General features: G+C 36.5%; 1 protein-coding gene across 1 annotated transcript in view; it reads left to right on the top strand.

Moving 5' to 3' along the window:
• The window catches only part of nedd4a (NEDD4 E3 ubiquitin protein ligase a), a 28018-nt gene extending 19269 nt beyond the window's left edge, over nucleotides 1-8749 (top strand). The window contains exons 12-29 of the mRNA XM_030128159.1: nucleotides 33-116; nucleotides 319-438; nucleotides 981-1193; nucleotides 1313-1390; nucleotides 1551-1605; nucleotides 1701-1759; nucleotides 1936-2001; nucleotides 2124-2353; nucleotides 3313-3434; nucleotides 3588-3658; nucleotides 3919-4014; nucleotides 4104-4177; nucleotides 4272-4332; nucleotides 4415-4474; nucleotides 4568-4675; nucleotides 4810-4906; nucleotides 5187-5259; nucleotides 6397-8749. Of these exons, the coding sequence (XP_029984019.1) occupies nucleotides 33-116; nucleotides 319-438; nucleotides 981-1193; nucleotides 1313-1390; nucleotides 1551-1605; nucleotides 1701-1759; nucleotides 1936-2001; nucleotides 2124-2353; nucleotides 3313-3434; nucleotides 3588-3658; nucleotides 3919-4014; nucleotides 4104-4177; nucleotides 4272-4332; nucleotides 4415-4474; nucleotides 4568-4675; nucleotides 4810-4906; nucleotides 5187-5259; nucleotides 6397-6499 (1770 nt within the window). The 3' untranslated portion in view covers nucleotides 6500-8749. The remainder of the gene's footprint in view (nucleotides 1-32; nucleotides 117-318; nucleotides 439-980; nucleotides 1194-1312; nucleotides 1391-1550; nucleotides 1606-1700; nucleotides 1760-1935; nucleotides 2002-2123; nucleotides 2354-3312; nucleotides 3435-3587; nucleotides 3659-3918; nucleotides 4015-4103; nucleotides 4178-4271; nucleotides 4333-4414; nucleotides 4475-4567; nucleotides 4676-4809; nucleotides 4907-5186; nucleotides 5260-6396) is intronic.
• Nucleotides 8750-14926: the final 6177 nt, after the last annotated feature.

Below are 14926 nucleotides of genomic sequence, written 5' to 3'. Positions count from 1 at the left end.
TTGTCCTTAACATCTTTTCCTGTGTTTTGCAGGATCACGCTAGTAACTCAAGCCATTCCAGTCGTAGAGGAAGCGCCCAGACTTCAACAGGAGAAGAATATCCTGCTAATCCTGTGGTGAGTATTGCATTGGCTGTTGAAATCACCCCTCTCTGTTTTATCAGCCCTCTCCTTTTATTGTCACAGCTTCAGCCACTTCCTGTGGTCAGGAAGATGTTCATCAGTGATGTTATTTAGTGCTTTGTTGGGTATTGTGCCACTTTGGTGGGAGGTTTTTACAGTACTGATCACCCTGTTTATTTTTTATATCGTTCAATAGCTGCTTCCAACCTCAGCTGGGCTGCCAGCAGGCTGGGAGGAGAAACGAGACAGTAAAGGAAGACGCTACTATATCAACCATAACACTCGAACAACAACATGGATTCGTCCCCTTGTGCAGGTACATAGTGAACATGTCTTAGCTACAGTCCACTCATATATGAGTATTTTGTCAAATGTGGCATTTTGGGATTTTTGCTGTTCGACCACATGCTGACTGACTTTTAGGTCACTGAAAATGGACCTTGTAAAACTTCTTCAGAGTGAAGAAACCCTGACCTGTTTGGTAGTGATGATGGCCTAGTTCTGTCCTTGTAATATAGAAATGAATTGCCTTGGTAAAAGAGCAAGGAGGTTGGCGTTCCTGGATTGGCACAACCTACAGCTTGCATCTTCCTGTGTTTTGCTGTCTTTATATTGGAGTGTCTTACTGACAAGTAATTCATCTTTGCTATCAGTCCAAACATAAGATTCCCCCATTTAATCTACTGCCTGTTGGTTTGACTTGTCCAATTGTGTTGTGTTTATGTTTTTTTGGAGACTAAAGAAAGAAATTGACTAGCGGGCTAATGTAAGGATACTTTATATGAAACCTTGATTAAGCTAATATTAGCTAATATTATCTTACATTAATCCCTATTCATATATTATTGTGTTTCACAGAAAACCACTGACGCAGCAGTTCCAAGTAGTCCTGGTTTATCTCAGAGCCCAGTACCATCCCACATGCCTGTGTCGCCTCCAGAGTCTCCTCAGCAGACCCCGAGTCCAGAGTCTACCCAGGAGTCAGGCTTCTTACCAGCTGGTTGGGAGGTTCGCAGTGCTCCCAATGGAAGACCCTTTTTCATTGACCACAACACAAAGACAACTACCTGGGTAAGACGGCAACACACTAGAGGCACTTAACTGTTATCATAAGGAAAAAAGCATTTTTAATCACTGGTGTATATGCATTTCCTCTCTAAAACTCATTCTGTTTGGATTCCTATGGACAGGATGATCCCAGGCTTAGGATTCCCGTGCACATGAGGAGGAGACCTTCACTAGACCCATCTGACCTCGGCCCACTGCCTGTGAGTTACAGAAAATCACTATCAGATCAATTGAAAAGCATTAGTTAGAAATGAGATTTATATCTCAGGTCTTAATTTCAGTGTGTTTTAATGTACTGTCATTAAACACACAGGGTTGTACTTAATGCGGCTGTACTTCATGCATTTTCTTCTTTTTTAGCCCGGCTGGGAGGAGAGGGTCCACACTGATGGGAGAGTATTCTACATAGATCACAGTGTGTATAACTTTTATTGGTATTCACAGATCTCTAGGACCTGTGTCATAATAAATGTTTTTTGTTAATTAACATATGACTCATATGGTTAACAGACACCAGGACCACACAATGGGATGATCCCAGATTACAGAATTCAGCTATAACTGGACCAGTGAGTAATGACTGTATTTGTTCATTCATTCTTTTGTAATATAATATAAGCATGCCAGAAATAGTTTCCCATTTATAGCTATAGTGTTTCCTGTAAACGTGAGACAGTGAATTCAGTGTAGTCATCTGGTCGGGATTGATTTGTTGTCACTGAATTCTGACCCCTGCTGATTACAGGCAGTGCCTTATTCCAGAGACTATAAACAGAAGTATGACTACTTCCGGAAGAAGCTGAAGAAACCGGTGAGTGAAGGAGGATGATTTACTGAGGTTTCAGGAATCTTCTGTGCAGTAGTCATGATGTTTTACAAATTAGCTATATTTCTTTGATACATTTTTAATGGTTTATGTAATGCGGGCTCTAGGCTGACATCCCAAACCGCTTTGAGATGAAGCTGCGGCGAAACGCAGTGTTGGAGGACTCTTACCGGCGCATCCTGTCAGTGAAGAGGCCAGACCTGCTGAAGGCACGACTGTGGGTGGAGTTTGAGGGAGAAAAAGGTCTGGACTATGGAGGTGTTGCCAGAGAGTGGTTCTTCCTCATGTCCAAAGAGATGTTTAACCCATACTATGGACTGTTTGAGTATTCTGCCACGTAAGTCCAAAGACTTTCTATTTTTAAAGCTCCTGGCATTTATTTAAGTTGGTAATCAGTGGTGGCTGCAGATGGATCACAGATTAGTGTTTAAATGAATACAGACATCCAAAGCACCCTAGTTTTAAATAGTTGCTCTTCTTCTTCAGTGACAGCTTAGCAGCAATCCTGTGGTGGTCTTATTTGTGTTCTACGACTTTCGCAGCTCCTGTTCAGCTTTAAGAAATTTTAGAGAAATGTGCAGAATGTGCATCAACGTAATTTATGAAATATTATATATATTATTATTAACTTAACAATAAGGTTCTGTGAATTTTTGCCCCTTAATTACCTTTCAGAATATTTTAACTGAAGTAGGCTGAGAGGAAACATGACTTTTGCACCTTGTTCACACCAGACCTTCTCTACAGATTGCAGAAAAACTACCCTGTGATCTTCTGTCATGAGGGAGATTTTCAGTATAGGAAGCTAATCACAGGACTTTATAAGAGATATAGGGTGGCAAGAATGTGATCAAGAGCTTTAACTGCCAAGTACTGTTGCCATCACTTTTCTCTCTATCTCTCTATTCCATGTGTTGTCACAGAAGCAACATCGCAGCTCCCATAACTGTGATATTTCACCTTGTCTTTTCCTTGGTAGCATAAAGTAGTGTTAGGTCATTTGGCTTTATATTTAGTGTTTTTACTTGGACAGAGAAGATGCAACTTTGGTGTACCTTTACGTATGTTTAATTTAAATAATTATATTTTTCGATACTGTGGCAATGGCACTGAAAGCACTAATGGGATTTCTGAACTCTAGAATGAACTAAAATGTTCCTGTTAACCCAAACACATGCTTGTAAATATTAAAACCAGTAGTACAAGACTTCTTTTTAAAACTAATACCACATACAAGAAATGATGTGCTCTTTGAAGTGTCTCTTCGTGTTGTTTATCATCTGGTTTCTCTTGTAGGGACAATTACACTCTGCAGATTAATCCCAACTCAGGTTTATGTAATGAGGACCACCTGTCTTACTTCAAGTTCATTGGTCGTGTTGCAGGCATGGCGGTGTATCACGGCAAACTCCTCGATGGTGAGTATCTCCTGACTTCACGTTCTGCTCACAAACACATCCCTATAAATGTCACTTAGATATTTAAAGAAGCTGCAACACAAATGATGAGGGAAAAGTATGATCAGGATGTTGGATTGCAAACATTCAGAAATCTGTTTGTGTTTCTCAAAGCTTTCTTCATTCGACCTTTCTACAAGATGATGCTGCAGAAATCGATCCATCTGCAGGACATGGAGTCTGTGGTGAGTGTCCCATTTTTACCCTACACATCGTGAAAGCAAATCACTCGATTGTAGTGCTGATTCAAATAGGGCAATGCAAAAACAATATACATTTGCCCTAAAATAAGTGGCACTAAAATAATAAAGTACTTTAGAAATTATCGCTTTTAAATTGATTTAAATACATTCCTCTCTTACTATAATGCCATTGAAGTGAAACTCAAGATCATTACATTACAGGTTATTGTAATATAATTAATCTGTGTCCTTTACTTTTTCAGGACAGTGAATATTTTAACTCGCTGATGTGGATTTTGGAGAATGACCCAACAGACTTGGATTTGAGGTTCACCATCGATGAAGAACTGTTTGGGCAGGTTTGTCCCCATGTTTTTCCTTTCAACACCTTTATATTTGCACCTATTTACCTCCTGTTTTATTTATATTGCAACTCATTTCTGCTTAGACTCACCAGCACGAACTAAAGCCCGGCGGCACAGAGATTGTTGTGACGAATGAAAACAAGAAGGAATACATCCAGTAAGCAACAGAGCTCTGAGCTATCATGAATGTTCAACATTGTAAAAAACTTGAATGATAATGTTTTGATTCTCATATGTTTGGTGTGTGACAGTCTAGTGATACAATGGAGGTTTGTGAACAGGATACAGAAGCAGATGACTGCCTTCAAGGAGGTAATAATTAATTTGATACTCGTTGAAATCACTGTTAAGATTATTTATTCAATATAAATACATGGTTCATTTTGTGTTTCAGGGATTCTTTGAATTGATACCACAAGATCTAATTAAGATCTTTGATGAGAATGAGCTTGAGGTGAGTTGTCACTGCGTCTGAAACGCTGCAAAAATGGATTAGATTTTTTCCTGTAATTAACATCTGTTTACCTGCCTTCTTTAATTTCCACAGCTGCTTATGTGTGGTCTTGGAGATGTGGATGTGAATGACTGGAGAGAGAACACCAAGTACAAGAACGGCTACTGCCCCAACCACGCAGTGATCCAGTGGTTTTGGAAAGTAAGACATCTTTCCATGCCTGGGGCCAATAAGCTGAGCTGTGGCTTGGACTCTTTCTGGCTCAAAGCCCCTGAGAGTTTAATACGAGCTGTGTATTAGCTATTTGTTTGTTCTGATCTCTGTTTATTTCATAGACTGTGCTGCTGATGGATGCAGAGAAGCGGATCCGGCTCTTACAGTTTGTAACCGGAACCTCCAGGGTCCCAATGAATGGATTTGCTGAACTTTATGGTGAGATAGTGTTGTGTTTTTGAAGGACATGGTGTGTGGTTTGTTTTTTTATGTTTGTTTTCGAGTTCAGATCATTTAACCACTCAGTACACATAATTATTTTCAGCTTGTCTCCTGTGTTTTATGACCAGAAGATGTCTGAGTTGTGTTTTGTGCTTTGTTTTTGTGTTTTTATACTGTATACCCTTAAGATCTATTTTAACATTTTTCTGCTTTTTTTTTCATCAAACAGTAAATGTTGTTTTTAGTTTGTGGAGTGTAATGTTTTTTTTCTTTTCAGGGTCTAACGGACCACAGCTGTTCACCATTGAGCAGTGGGGAACACGTGACAAACTGCCACGAGCCCACACATGGTAAATTCTGCAGTAATATTTTCTTAATTTTAATCACAATTTCAAATAAGACAAATAAGATAGTTGTACACAAATTTTAACATAAAATACTTGGAGCTCTGACAAACTCACCACTGAGAGAGAGGAAAAATAAATAAGTATTAAAACTCAGTATTTGAACAAAACTATTTTATACGGAGGAACTTTGATTTACTACAATAAACAGACAATTCAGTAAACAATAAAATCTTATGAGTACTTGAAGGAATCACAAGTATCCTGAATGAACAATAATGAAAAAACAATAGAAGTAATTCAGTAAAACAAGACAATAGAACTATAGAAATAAGCAAAATATGATGAAATTACACATTTCAGTTGCTTTGAGGATAAACATGCAGCTTAAGGTGTTTCTATATGTTGTTCAGTTTGTAGGTGCACAGTAAGTTAAACCAGTAAACGCAGCAAACACCTACAACATAATGCACCGTCATTTGTGCATATAACAGGAACCTACTTTATCAAGTAGTAACATACTAATGTAAGGCGGTAAAAAGTCAGTAATAAATTAAACCCACTGTATCCTACCTTACACAGAAACGGGGGGTTGGGCATACGATTTACGGTGATGAGTACTGTGATTATCGCCTAATATAAATCTGTCCACTTGTTTACGAGTTGCTGTGAAACATACAGGTCTCAGATCAAATCAGTGATTAAAGCTGTCCCTCTACAATACAGAGGAAACATGTTTTATAAAAAAAGCAATATTCTATATTCATTTGCTCAACAGGATGATAGTTAACCTTTTCATTGATCATAATAGTTTGTGATGTCTCATTGATTGTGTGTGAAACATGGTTACAGATTTTTATTTTGACAGTGAAACCTATCCTTAGATGTTTCATCTTTACTATAGATTCTACTTGAAGCTCTTAAACTGATCCATCAACCCTTGCTTTCCTCAGTACATTGTATGGATGTGAGAATGACTAAAATAAAATCTCAACATATTGGGTTGAAGCCCTCTAGTGGTTGGATTTGATCATATATGTAAATGACACAACTTAGTTAAAAAAAATAACATGACAAAGCCTGTTAGTTTCTGCATGCATTTTAATAAACCCTGAGTAACACTGGCTCGTTATTTTTTTACAGCTTTAATCGACTGGACCTTCCCCCTTACGAGTCCTTTGAGGAACTGAGGGAGAAACTTCACATCGCCATCGAGAATGCACAAGGCTTCGACGGGGTGGATTAGTTCTAAATGATTCAGATCAACCATCGGTTTCAAGTCAAAAATTGACGGGGTGAACAGATGAAAAAACTGTGCATCAGACACAGGTTGTATATCCTGCCAGCTGTGTGACAGATGAAGAAGCGTCACACAGGCTTCACTCTGGTCCTCTGTGGGCACACGTGGAAAAGGACATGAAATCTGGAGTGACAGAGGTATTTAATCACTCCACGTGTTCTAAAGTTTACAAATTCAGGGTTTCTTAAGCCTTGTCATTTGAATTTTTTACTGTCAGTCACTCAAAAATGTATTAACTCTTATTTGTTTTGCTAAAATGCTGAAATATTTATTGATTCTGTGAAATTTTAACATTACAGACATAAATGTGAATGCAAAGCTGAATGACAGACATCTCTCTTAAACAAATCCTGTTTGTTTTATTTGGACTATGTTGCCTTAAAACTCAGCTTCTTGCTTCAGGTAAATGTGTGACTTCGTCTTCACATTATAATTAGTGAGAAATGGGTATAGTCATACATCACCTCTGAAGGAAATTCATTCATTTGTTCCTATAATAGTAATGTAAAAAAGGAATATCATTGTTCAGGCGTGGCAGATGTATAATGTCATTAGTTTTCCCATATAAAATCTGAAGTGAAGTCTCTTTAAACAACTCCCCCACACTTACTGGCTTTAAAGTGAACATTTTTCAGAGGTTTGGAAAAGACACTATAACATGGTGATTCCAGAGGGGCCCGTTTTAAGAAGCAAAAGTGAATTGACATTTGCAATTCAACCCAAATAAAACAGATGTGAATGGCTGTTTTTCTAGTTATCTCAAATTTCTCAATGTAATTATTTAGCAGATTTCATTCCACTGTATTTATGCAGGAGAAGCTGAATAGACCACCTGAAAAGCATTTGTAGCAGAACATTTGTAGTTCATATACACGTTTGAGCGACTACACTTAAAAACCAAATGTAATCCATTAATCATTATCATAGTGATGTACCAATACAGGACCAGTAAAAGGCTCAACTAATTATAGTCTGTAGTCCACAGATCCAACTATGTGACTAAATGCAGTGTTAGATTGTGCTCAGTTTCTATGCATTATTGTACATATTGACTTAAGAAAATTAACTTGATCTTGAAGTTTCCCACTTATTACAAACATATATTGTATATATAAATATGTCTTTACCTTTGACAAAATTTTAACCCATTTACTGTTTCAACTGTTAATGACACTCAAATTGTCAGGAATAAAACCGTTACTGGTGCTGCTCTGCATCCTGCATCTTTCCTTTTCTCTTCATGTTTAGTTATTAATTTCATGAGTTCAGCATTGGCTGCATGGGTAGCAGATGAAAGGATAAATATGTGAACATGTTGTCTTTCCTGGGCACGAGATGAAACACACATTATCTGACAAACTGACCTAATCCTATAGGTTGTATACACTTATGTATTATAGATTGTTGCCTTTTGTCATTGAGTTATATTTTGTGTCCTCTACTCATCATGGGTGTCGAACTGCCGCACAGTGCTCTATTTTTAAGAGTACACCTTTTACTTTTTTCTTTGTTTTTTCAGACTGTACAGATTATACTCTCAAAATGAGTAATCACTTGTAATACATGTAGAAAAGTTGTTCTGCTTAAGCAGAGTTTTCACAGTTAATTTTCTGAATGGTAAAACGTGTTTACACTACCTGCCATGTTTACAGGTTAATGACTAAGGACGATGATATCATGGGCTGGTTCTTGTCTCTGAAAACACAATTTTATACTTATGCTTTTATAAAGTGACGCACTTTGTTCATATCGATGAGTCTTACTTCTGACCTGTCTGAATCCTCGCAGTCTGTCAGCACACTGCTTCTGTCGCTGTTTAAGAAATGATCCTATGCTTCAAATGCACGTCTTTAAATGTTTACATGTGAACATTGCTGAAAATAAGCACATTCTCTTCTTTCACATATATTTAAAATGAAATATCGAGGCCTTTATTTGTAATGTATGTAGAATTTGATTGTGTTTATGATATTCTTTAAATGGAAGTACTGATATATATGTACTATTATCTACTGAGAAATAAATAGATCAACTCTTGATTTCTGATATATCAAATTTTGTTATTGTAGAATTTAATTATAACACTTGTAAGTGAATTACAACAAAAATATACATGCAACCTACAGTATGTACACCGTCATAAAGAGTGAAGTCAATTGTAACAAATCTGAATTTCATGTCCTGTAGCACACCAAATTAAATCCAATTATAATGAAAAATAAATATTCATTTTAAATTGAATTAATGTGTCATCTGTCACTTGTCTCATTCAGACGTTGCTTTCACTGTTTTTGTGGAGAGTTGTTTTCATTCGGTTGTTTGTAATAAACAATATTTTACCTTTCTTCTACTACCATCTGTCTTCTTTTTTCCTTCTTTTTAATACTGTATGGGTTTTTTTACCTTCGCCAAGAAGGTTATGTTTTTGCTGGCGTTGGTTTGTCTGTCCGTGCATGTGCAAGATAACTCAAAAAGTTATGGACGGATTTGGATGAAATTTTCAGGAAATGTTGATACTGGCACAAGGAACAAATGTTTACATTTTGGTGGTGATGGGGGGGGGGTCTGATCTGCCTTGGCGGAGGTCTGCGCTCTCTGAGTGCTTTTCTAGTTTTTGTTTTATTATGTAGTACTGAACTCTACCAGCAGGAGGAGATAAAACATTGAGAACATACTCAAAGCAGCAGATTCTTCCAGGAGGATTCTGTTGGGTTTCTGTAAATTAGCTCGAGAGTGTGGTTTTGTCCAGCTCTAAAGTGTCATAAGATAACTTTTGTTATGATTTGGTGCTATATGAATAAAATTTGATTGATTGAACTGAGCTCTAAATATACCCACCAAGTCATCACATGGTTAAATTCACTTACATTTTTGTTTCATATTTTTCATTGGTTTTATTAAGACACTACATTAAATGAGTGTCTGTGCCTCTGTGGTTTTTACCCTCAGCCACAGGATATTGTTATATCCTTCAAAAGCCTCTAATAATGATTGAAATAATAATTCTGATAATAATTACTTTTCCAAATTCCAGATAGGAGGTGTACTGTAACTGACTATTTACTGCAGTATATATTTTATACTTCAGTAGGAAGTGTTTTACTCATGTTTATTTGTATGACTGTTCTAAGTAGTTGTAACTTTTACATAAAAAAAGCCAATATGATACACAATTTGATGCAGCACTATATTACTAACTTATCCAGTGGTTCACAAATGATCTAAAACTGACTCTACAATGATGAAAATGAACAATGAATTGCTTTTGCATACAATTATATAATATTATTTATGAAAGTAATGCTTTGAAAGTGCCATTCTGCAGAATTAGGTGGTTATACTTTTATTTTTCACACATTAAAGTGCATTTTACAGCATTGGATACTGGATTATCTGAATATTTCTACAGTGTGGGACTTCTGCTTTTACGGCAATATAGGAGCAGAATATTTTTTTTCTCTTTTCTGTTTGTTTACTTATTTATTTATTTGCTTCCTCGGCCTGCTGTTTATCTTAGTTGTGTGCAGTGTTTGACGGGCAGAAGAGTCACGTAGACTATAATGTAATGCTGTAATTTTGTGACTTTTGTGGATGCGGAGCAGACACCAAACTACTTATTTGAGTCTTGAACTGAAAAAGTTTAAGATGTGAAATTAACTTTTTGACTCATCAGTCAAGACATTAAAAATCCACTGGAAAAGCAGAATTTATTTCAACTAAAGTACTCTACATCCATATTGAGTATAAGATTTGTACTCATTTATTACAAATGCTGCAGTAAAATGACCCAATAATGGTCACAGTTGGAACTAGGGGCTGTGGTCTCAAAAGCATTGTGGAGTTTGCTGATAATTTGATGATGTTTGAAGTAAAAAAAAGTATTGATTTTATCATGTAATTACAGTTTCACTCAAAATGAACCAACCTCTACTGGGTTTATTGACAAAATCCACCACCTTTCACCAGTTTGCTATAAATAAATCAAACCAGTAGTAGTAGTCTCTTCAAATTCAACAAAAATGCAGTCTCAACATGAGTCAACAAATCAGGTGATGTCTCAAGCACACCTGAAGTAACTAAAGGGCTCTTTCACCTGCATGAGTTGGCCTTAAATACCTGGACTGAGTAGGGGGTTGTTGATAGTGACATTTGATGCATGTTAGAATGTTAGAAAGCCAAGAGAATTGTCCCAAAAGTTAATAGAAGAGATAATTTCCTTGCACAAATGTGGAAAAAGATAAAAAAAAAAAAAAAAAGAAATTGCAAAGTAATCTAGTATAGTTCACAAAAAGTCCAAAGGAACTCTGGTTACCTACTTGAACGTGGCAGTAAGAGGGAGCTATCAACGACGACAACCACATTCCTGAAGGGTAGGTGGTGAAAAACCCTCATGTGACTGCAAAACACCTGCAGCAAGGCCTGATGGCAGGTTACACAATAAGGTACATACTGAAGGCATAATAAACTCTGAGACGTACACAGCTACTGACCCTAAAGCAAGAGAAAAGTCAACTCAAAGCCATGCAAATAAGCTACAGAAGTTTTGAGATTCTGTTCTGTGGAGCCATGAAACAAAACTAGAAGTCTTTGTCCTATTTGATCAGCAGTATGACCAGAGGAGGCATATGCTGAAATGAACATGAACACCCTGCCTCCAGTGAAACCTGCAGCATTTGGAAGAGAAGATGGATTTAGTAAAGTATCAGGACATCCCAGAATAAATTATGATGAAGTCTGAGGTTTAGGCATTACTGCACTGCAAATTATTTGGTTCTTACCAAGATAAAAGAAAAGAAAACAAAAAAATTTGATTTAGAGGTGTTAGTTATTTATCTTGTTTCAAGAGTTAATTTCTTATTTTAAGTGTCCACCTTTACACTGTAATCTTAAATTAAACGCAACCTTATCTTTTTTGGCCTCAAATAGGCAGGAAATCTTAAAATGAGCTAAATAACTGTTAAAATAACATCTCTCCTCCAAAGTCTCATCAAAATATATCTTGTTTTAAGATTCAGTAATAAAGTCAAGTTGCTAGATTCAAGTCACACAAAAAGCATCTGAAAGAAAAAGAGTTTATTATTGGTCTGACTTAAAGTATGCACTGCAAAAAATGAACCTTAAGAAATGACAGCAACCACCTTTTTTAACCATTTATTGTTATTTACAGGGTGCGATCCCCAGTCATTTTCACTTATTTTAAGAGTTTTTTCATACTTGTTACTCTTATTTTAAGAGTTAAATTCTTATAGCCAGCTCAGTCAGCTTGTATTTAGTATATTTGACTTATTTTGAGGCTGTGAAAAGTTAAATTTTAAGTAATCTTATCTTAAAACCTGTATTTTATGCTTATTTTAAGCGTTCTGAATACATGCTTATTTCTAGATTTAACAATCTTAATTCAAGAAATCTTGTCAAGTGATATTATCTTGTTGCATGGACAGATAATTTCACTTGTTTTGAGTACCTTTTCCCTCAGATTTAGTGTTTTTGTCTTGGTTTTAGACACAATCTTTTTTGCAGTGTGGACCCTCCAATAGGACAATGATCCCAACCATACCACAAAAAGAAGTCCTGGAATATCCTAGAGTGGCCATCACAGTAGCCTGACATGAACCCCTTAGCAGTTCTGTGTGGTTACTGCACACAAATTATTATATTAATAAAATTAAGGCCATTGTGCTCATAAGAATTAGTTCAGATTCCTCAGAAACACAACAGAAGCTGGTGTCTGGCTGTGTGTCATTATAACGGCTAAAGGTTCTTCTATTAACCACAAAAGATACTTGTCATGAAGTGTTTTTTGTCTTCAAAAGTAGCATTCTGTGTTGAATTTGGAGAAACCACGTGTAATATTAGATGTGTTGAGCTATTCGAATTGTTCTTGTTTAACCCATAAAGACCCAAACACTTACCATCGACCAAAACCATCTAGTGACCTAAAATGTTTAATAACTGTTGATCCACTAATCCTATCAATCCATGTAAATAACTGGTGTAAAATGCAGTTTATCATCTTTTCATGGTCATCAGATATGACCCATTTGGACATTCAGAGGCTCCGTACTGAATGTGAAAACACTGCCTTCTACAACATTGATTCACCAGTAAAACCCATGGAGTTGGATCAATGACAGTGGATAGAGACTTTTGATTTTATGTTTAGTTAATGACATTTTTACTGAAAAAGTCACTATTTTTTCTGATTTGATCTAATAACCTTTGAATTTACTGAGCTTTAATGAACATCTACATGATCGGTGAATCAAATATAGGAAAACGCATGATTTCCACTGAGAAAAGTCAAAACTCATAAATGGTGATAAAACACCAGGTTAAATATAGAGAAACAATTATTTACCAACTGCCACAAAAGTCCCACTGGATCTTTATGGGTTAATTTTTTCATTGTAAACAGCTGAAAAAGTGTGAAAGTTGTTCAGTTTTTTTCAATAAAGCTACTTTCCAGTGGAGATTGACCAATTTTAGTGCAACTATATAAATTCTGTAATGACAGAAACAAGAGAATACAGATATATGCTTTTGTATTTGTACTGTGACTGTTTATGTGTGTTTGTGTGATTTTTGTATGTTTAATTTTTTGTGCCAGGCGACTCATGTACACCTCTGTGATTGGAGGTTTTTGTCTATGACTCAGCTGGTCACCCACAGTCCTGGTCTTTCCACAGCCCCCCTCCCCCCGTTGTGGCGCTAAATCGCCCCTCACCCTCTGCAGGGGTCAGTTGAAAGGTCACACACTATTCAGGCCAGCCTTTTGGACACTTCTGGGGTCAGTGGGGATGGGGCTGTGTGGGAGCAGGAGGACATCGAGCAGCAGACCTGGGGAGCGCTGGTTTACCCAGAACCTCACCGACATTCATAACCCGATAATGACTTTTTCTCCATCGATCTGGCCTCAGAGCCTGACCCGAGTTCACATGTGCACTGACCATCCTTCCACCCACAAACTGTGCCGTATTGGCGAGTGCCGAAACTGAATTCATGATTAATTAAACACCCTGGGGAATGCCTTACTGACCATGAATGAGGACAGCCACGCACGTTCACACGTTATGTAAGAGAGCAGCCTTTGACCTGAACTGAAGCTGTGGTCACTGTTCGGTTATTTAATACAGCACAAATAGTTTACAGGAAACATAACTGGAAAACCACATTATCAGCTGTCAGAAGTTACTGTGACAGGGAGTTTTTTATCGTTTAAAATTGTACAACAGGTTATTTTATATTTGCTTTAAATGTTATGGAAGCAAATGATCAGAAAGTCAAGGAAATATTAAAAATAGATAAATAAATAAATAAATAATAATAATAATAATAATAATAATAATAATAATAATAATAATAATAATAATAATAATAATAATAATAATAATAATAATAATAATACATTTTTAAAAAATGTTGTAGTGATGCTGAAACAGGATTTTTCAGATGATCGTTGGTACTTCCTTCCATAGAGTACAACCAGCCATGATTCTCCACATTAATTCATCTTGTTTAATCGTCCATTTGGGAGTGATTTTTTTTTTAAACTAATCAAGCTTTTTTATCCAGTTGCAGTTTTTCATTATCCAACTGAATGCACTTATTCAGGACAATGTAGTCAGAAAAATACTGCATACATGAAAAGTGATGTGTTGTGGAGTTTTTACAGATTTTCCAAAACTCATTAGAAGTTTTTTACATGGCCAATGACACAAAGATGATCAAAAAGTATAGTTTACTTCAACACAATAACAGTGCACTACAGCCGTAAAAGCTGGACTGTGGCAAATAATTAGATGGTACAATTACTTAATTACTTAAAATGGCTACAGCATTGATTTGTGTTGTTGTTAGACATGATATGTGTTCTGTGACTTCAGTAAGTAATGCTTCCTAATGTTGATAATAAGCAGAAACTGAAAAATAAAACTCTTGTGTACTGCTTTCCCCCTTATTATGTCTTTTATCTACTGTTATTGATCAAAGTTACATGAACAGTTTTTAAGGCAGCAGTGCAGTGGATGAAAAAGGAAAAATCATTCACCTTCACTTAACATGAATGTTTCGGTTCTATTTCTGACCATGTGAGTGTTTTGCCGTGTTGGCTGTGATTGACTGAACATCACAGATGGGCTTCGGTCCTGCTGCTGAATAAAGGTTTTCACAGGGAGGGGGGTTGATCTGTCTCTCTCTCAACAATAAGAGATGGACATCGGATCAATATCGACATTGACACAACAGCTGTCCTCCTCTTATCAATGCTTCCTTCTAATTGCTGTACCCTGTTTTAAAGGACAATAGACAAACTCATTTCCATTAACATTTTTTAACCTATAGAGACCATTTGGTGAGCATTTGGTCAGCTGAGAT

The sequence above is a fragment of the Sphaeramia orbicularis genome, chromosome 3 (assembly GCF_902148855.1).
Source record: "Sphaeramia orbicularis chromosome 3, fSphaOr1.1, whole genome shotgun sequence".
Lineage (NCBI taxonomy): Eukaryota > Metazoa > Chordata > Actinopteri > Kurtiformes > Apogonidae > Sphaeramia > Sphaeramia orbicularis.
This window is presented reverse-complemented; position numbering and strand designations above follow the sequence as displayed.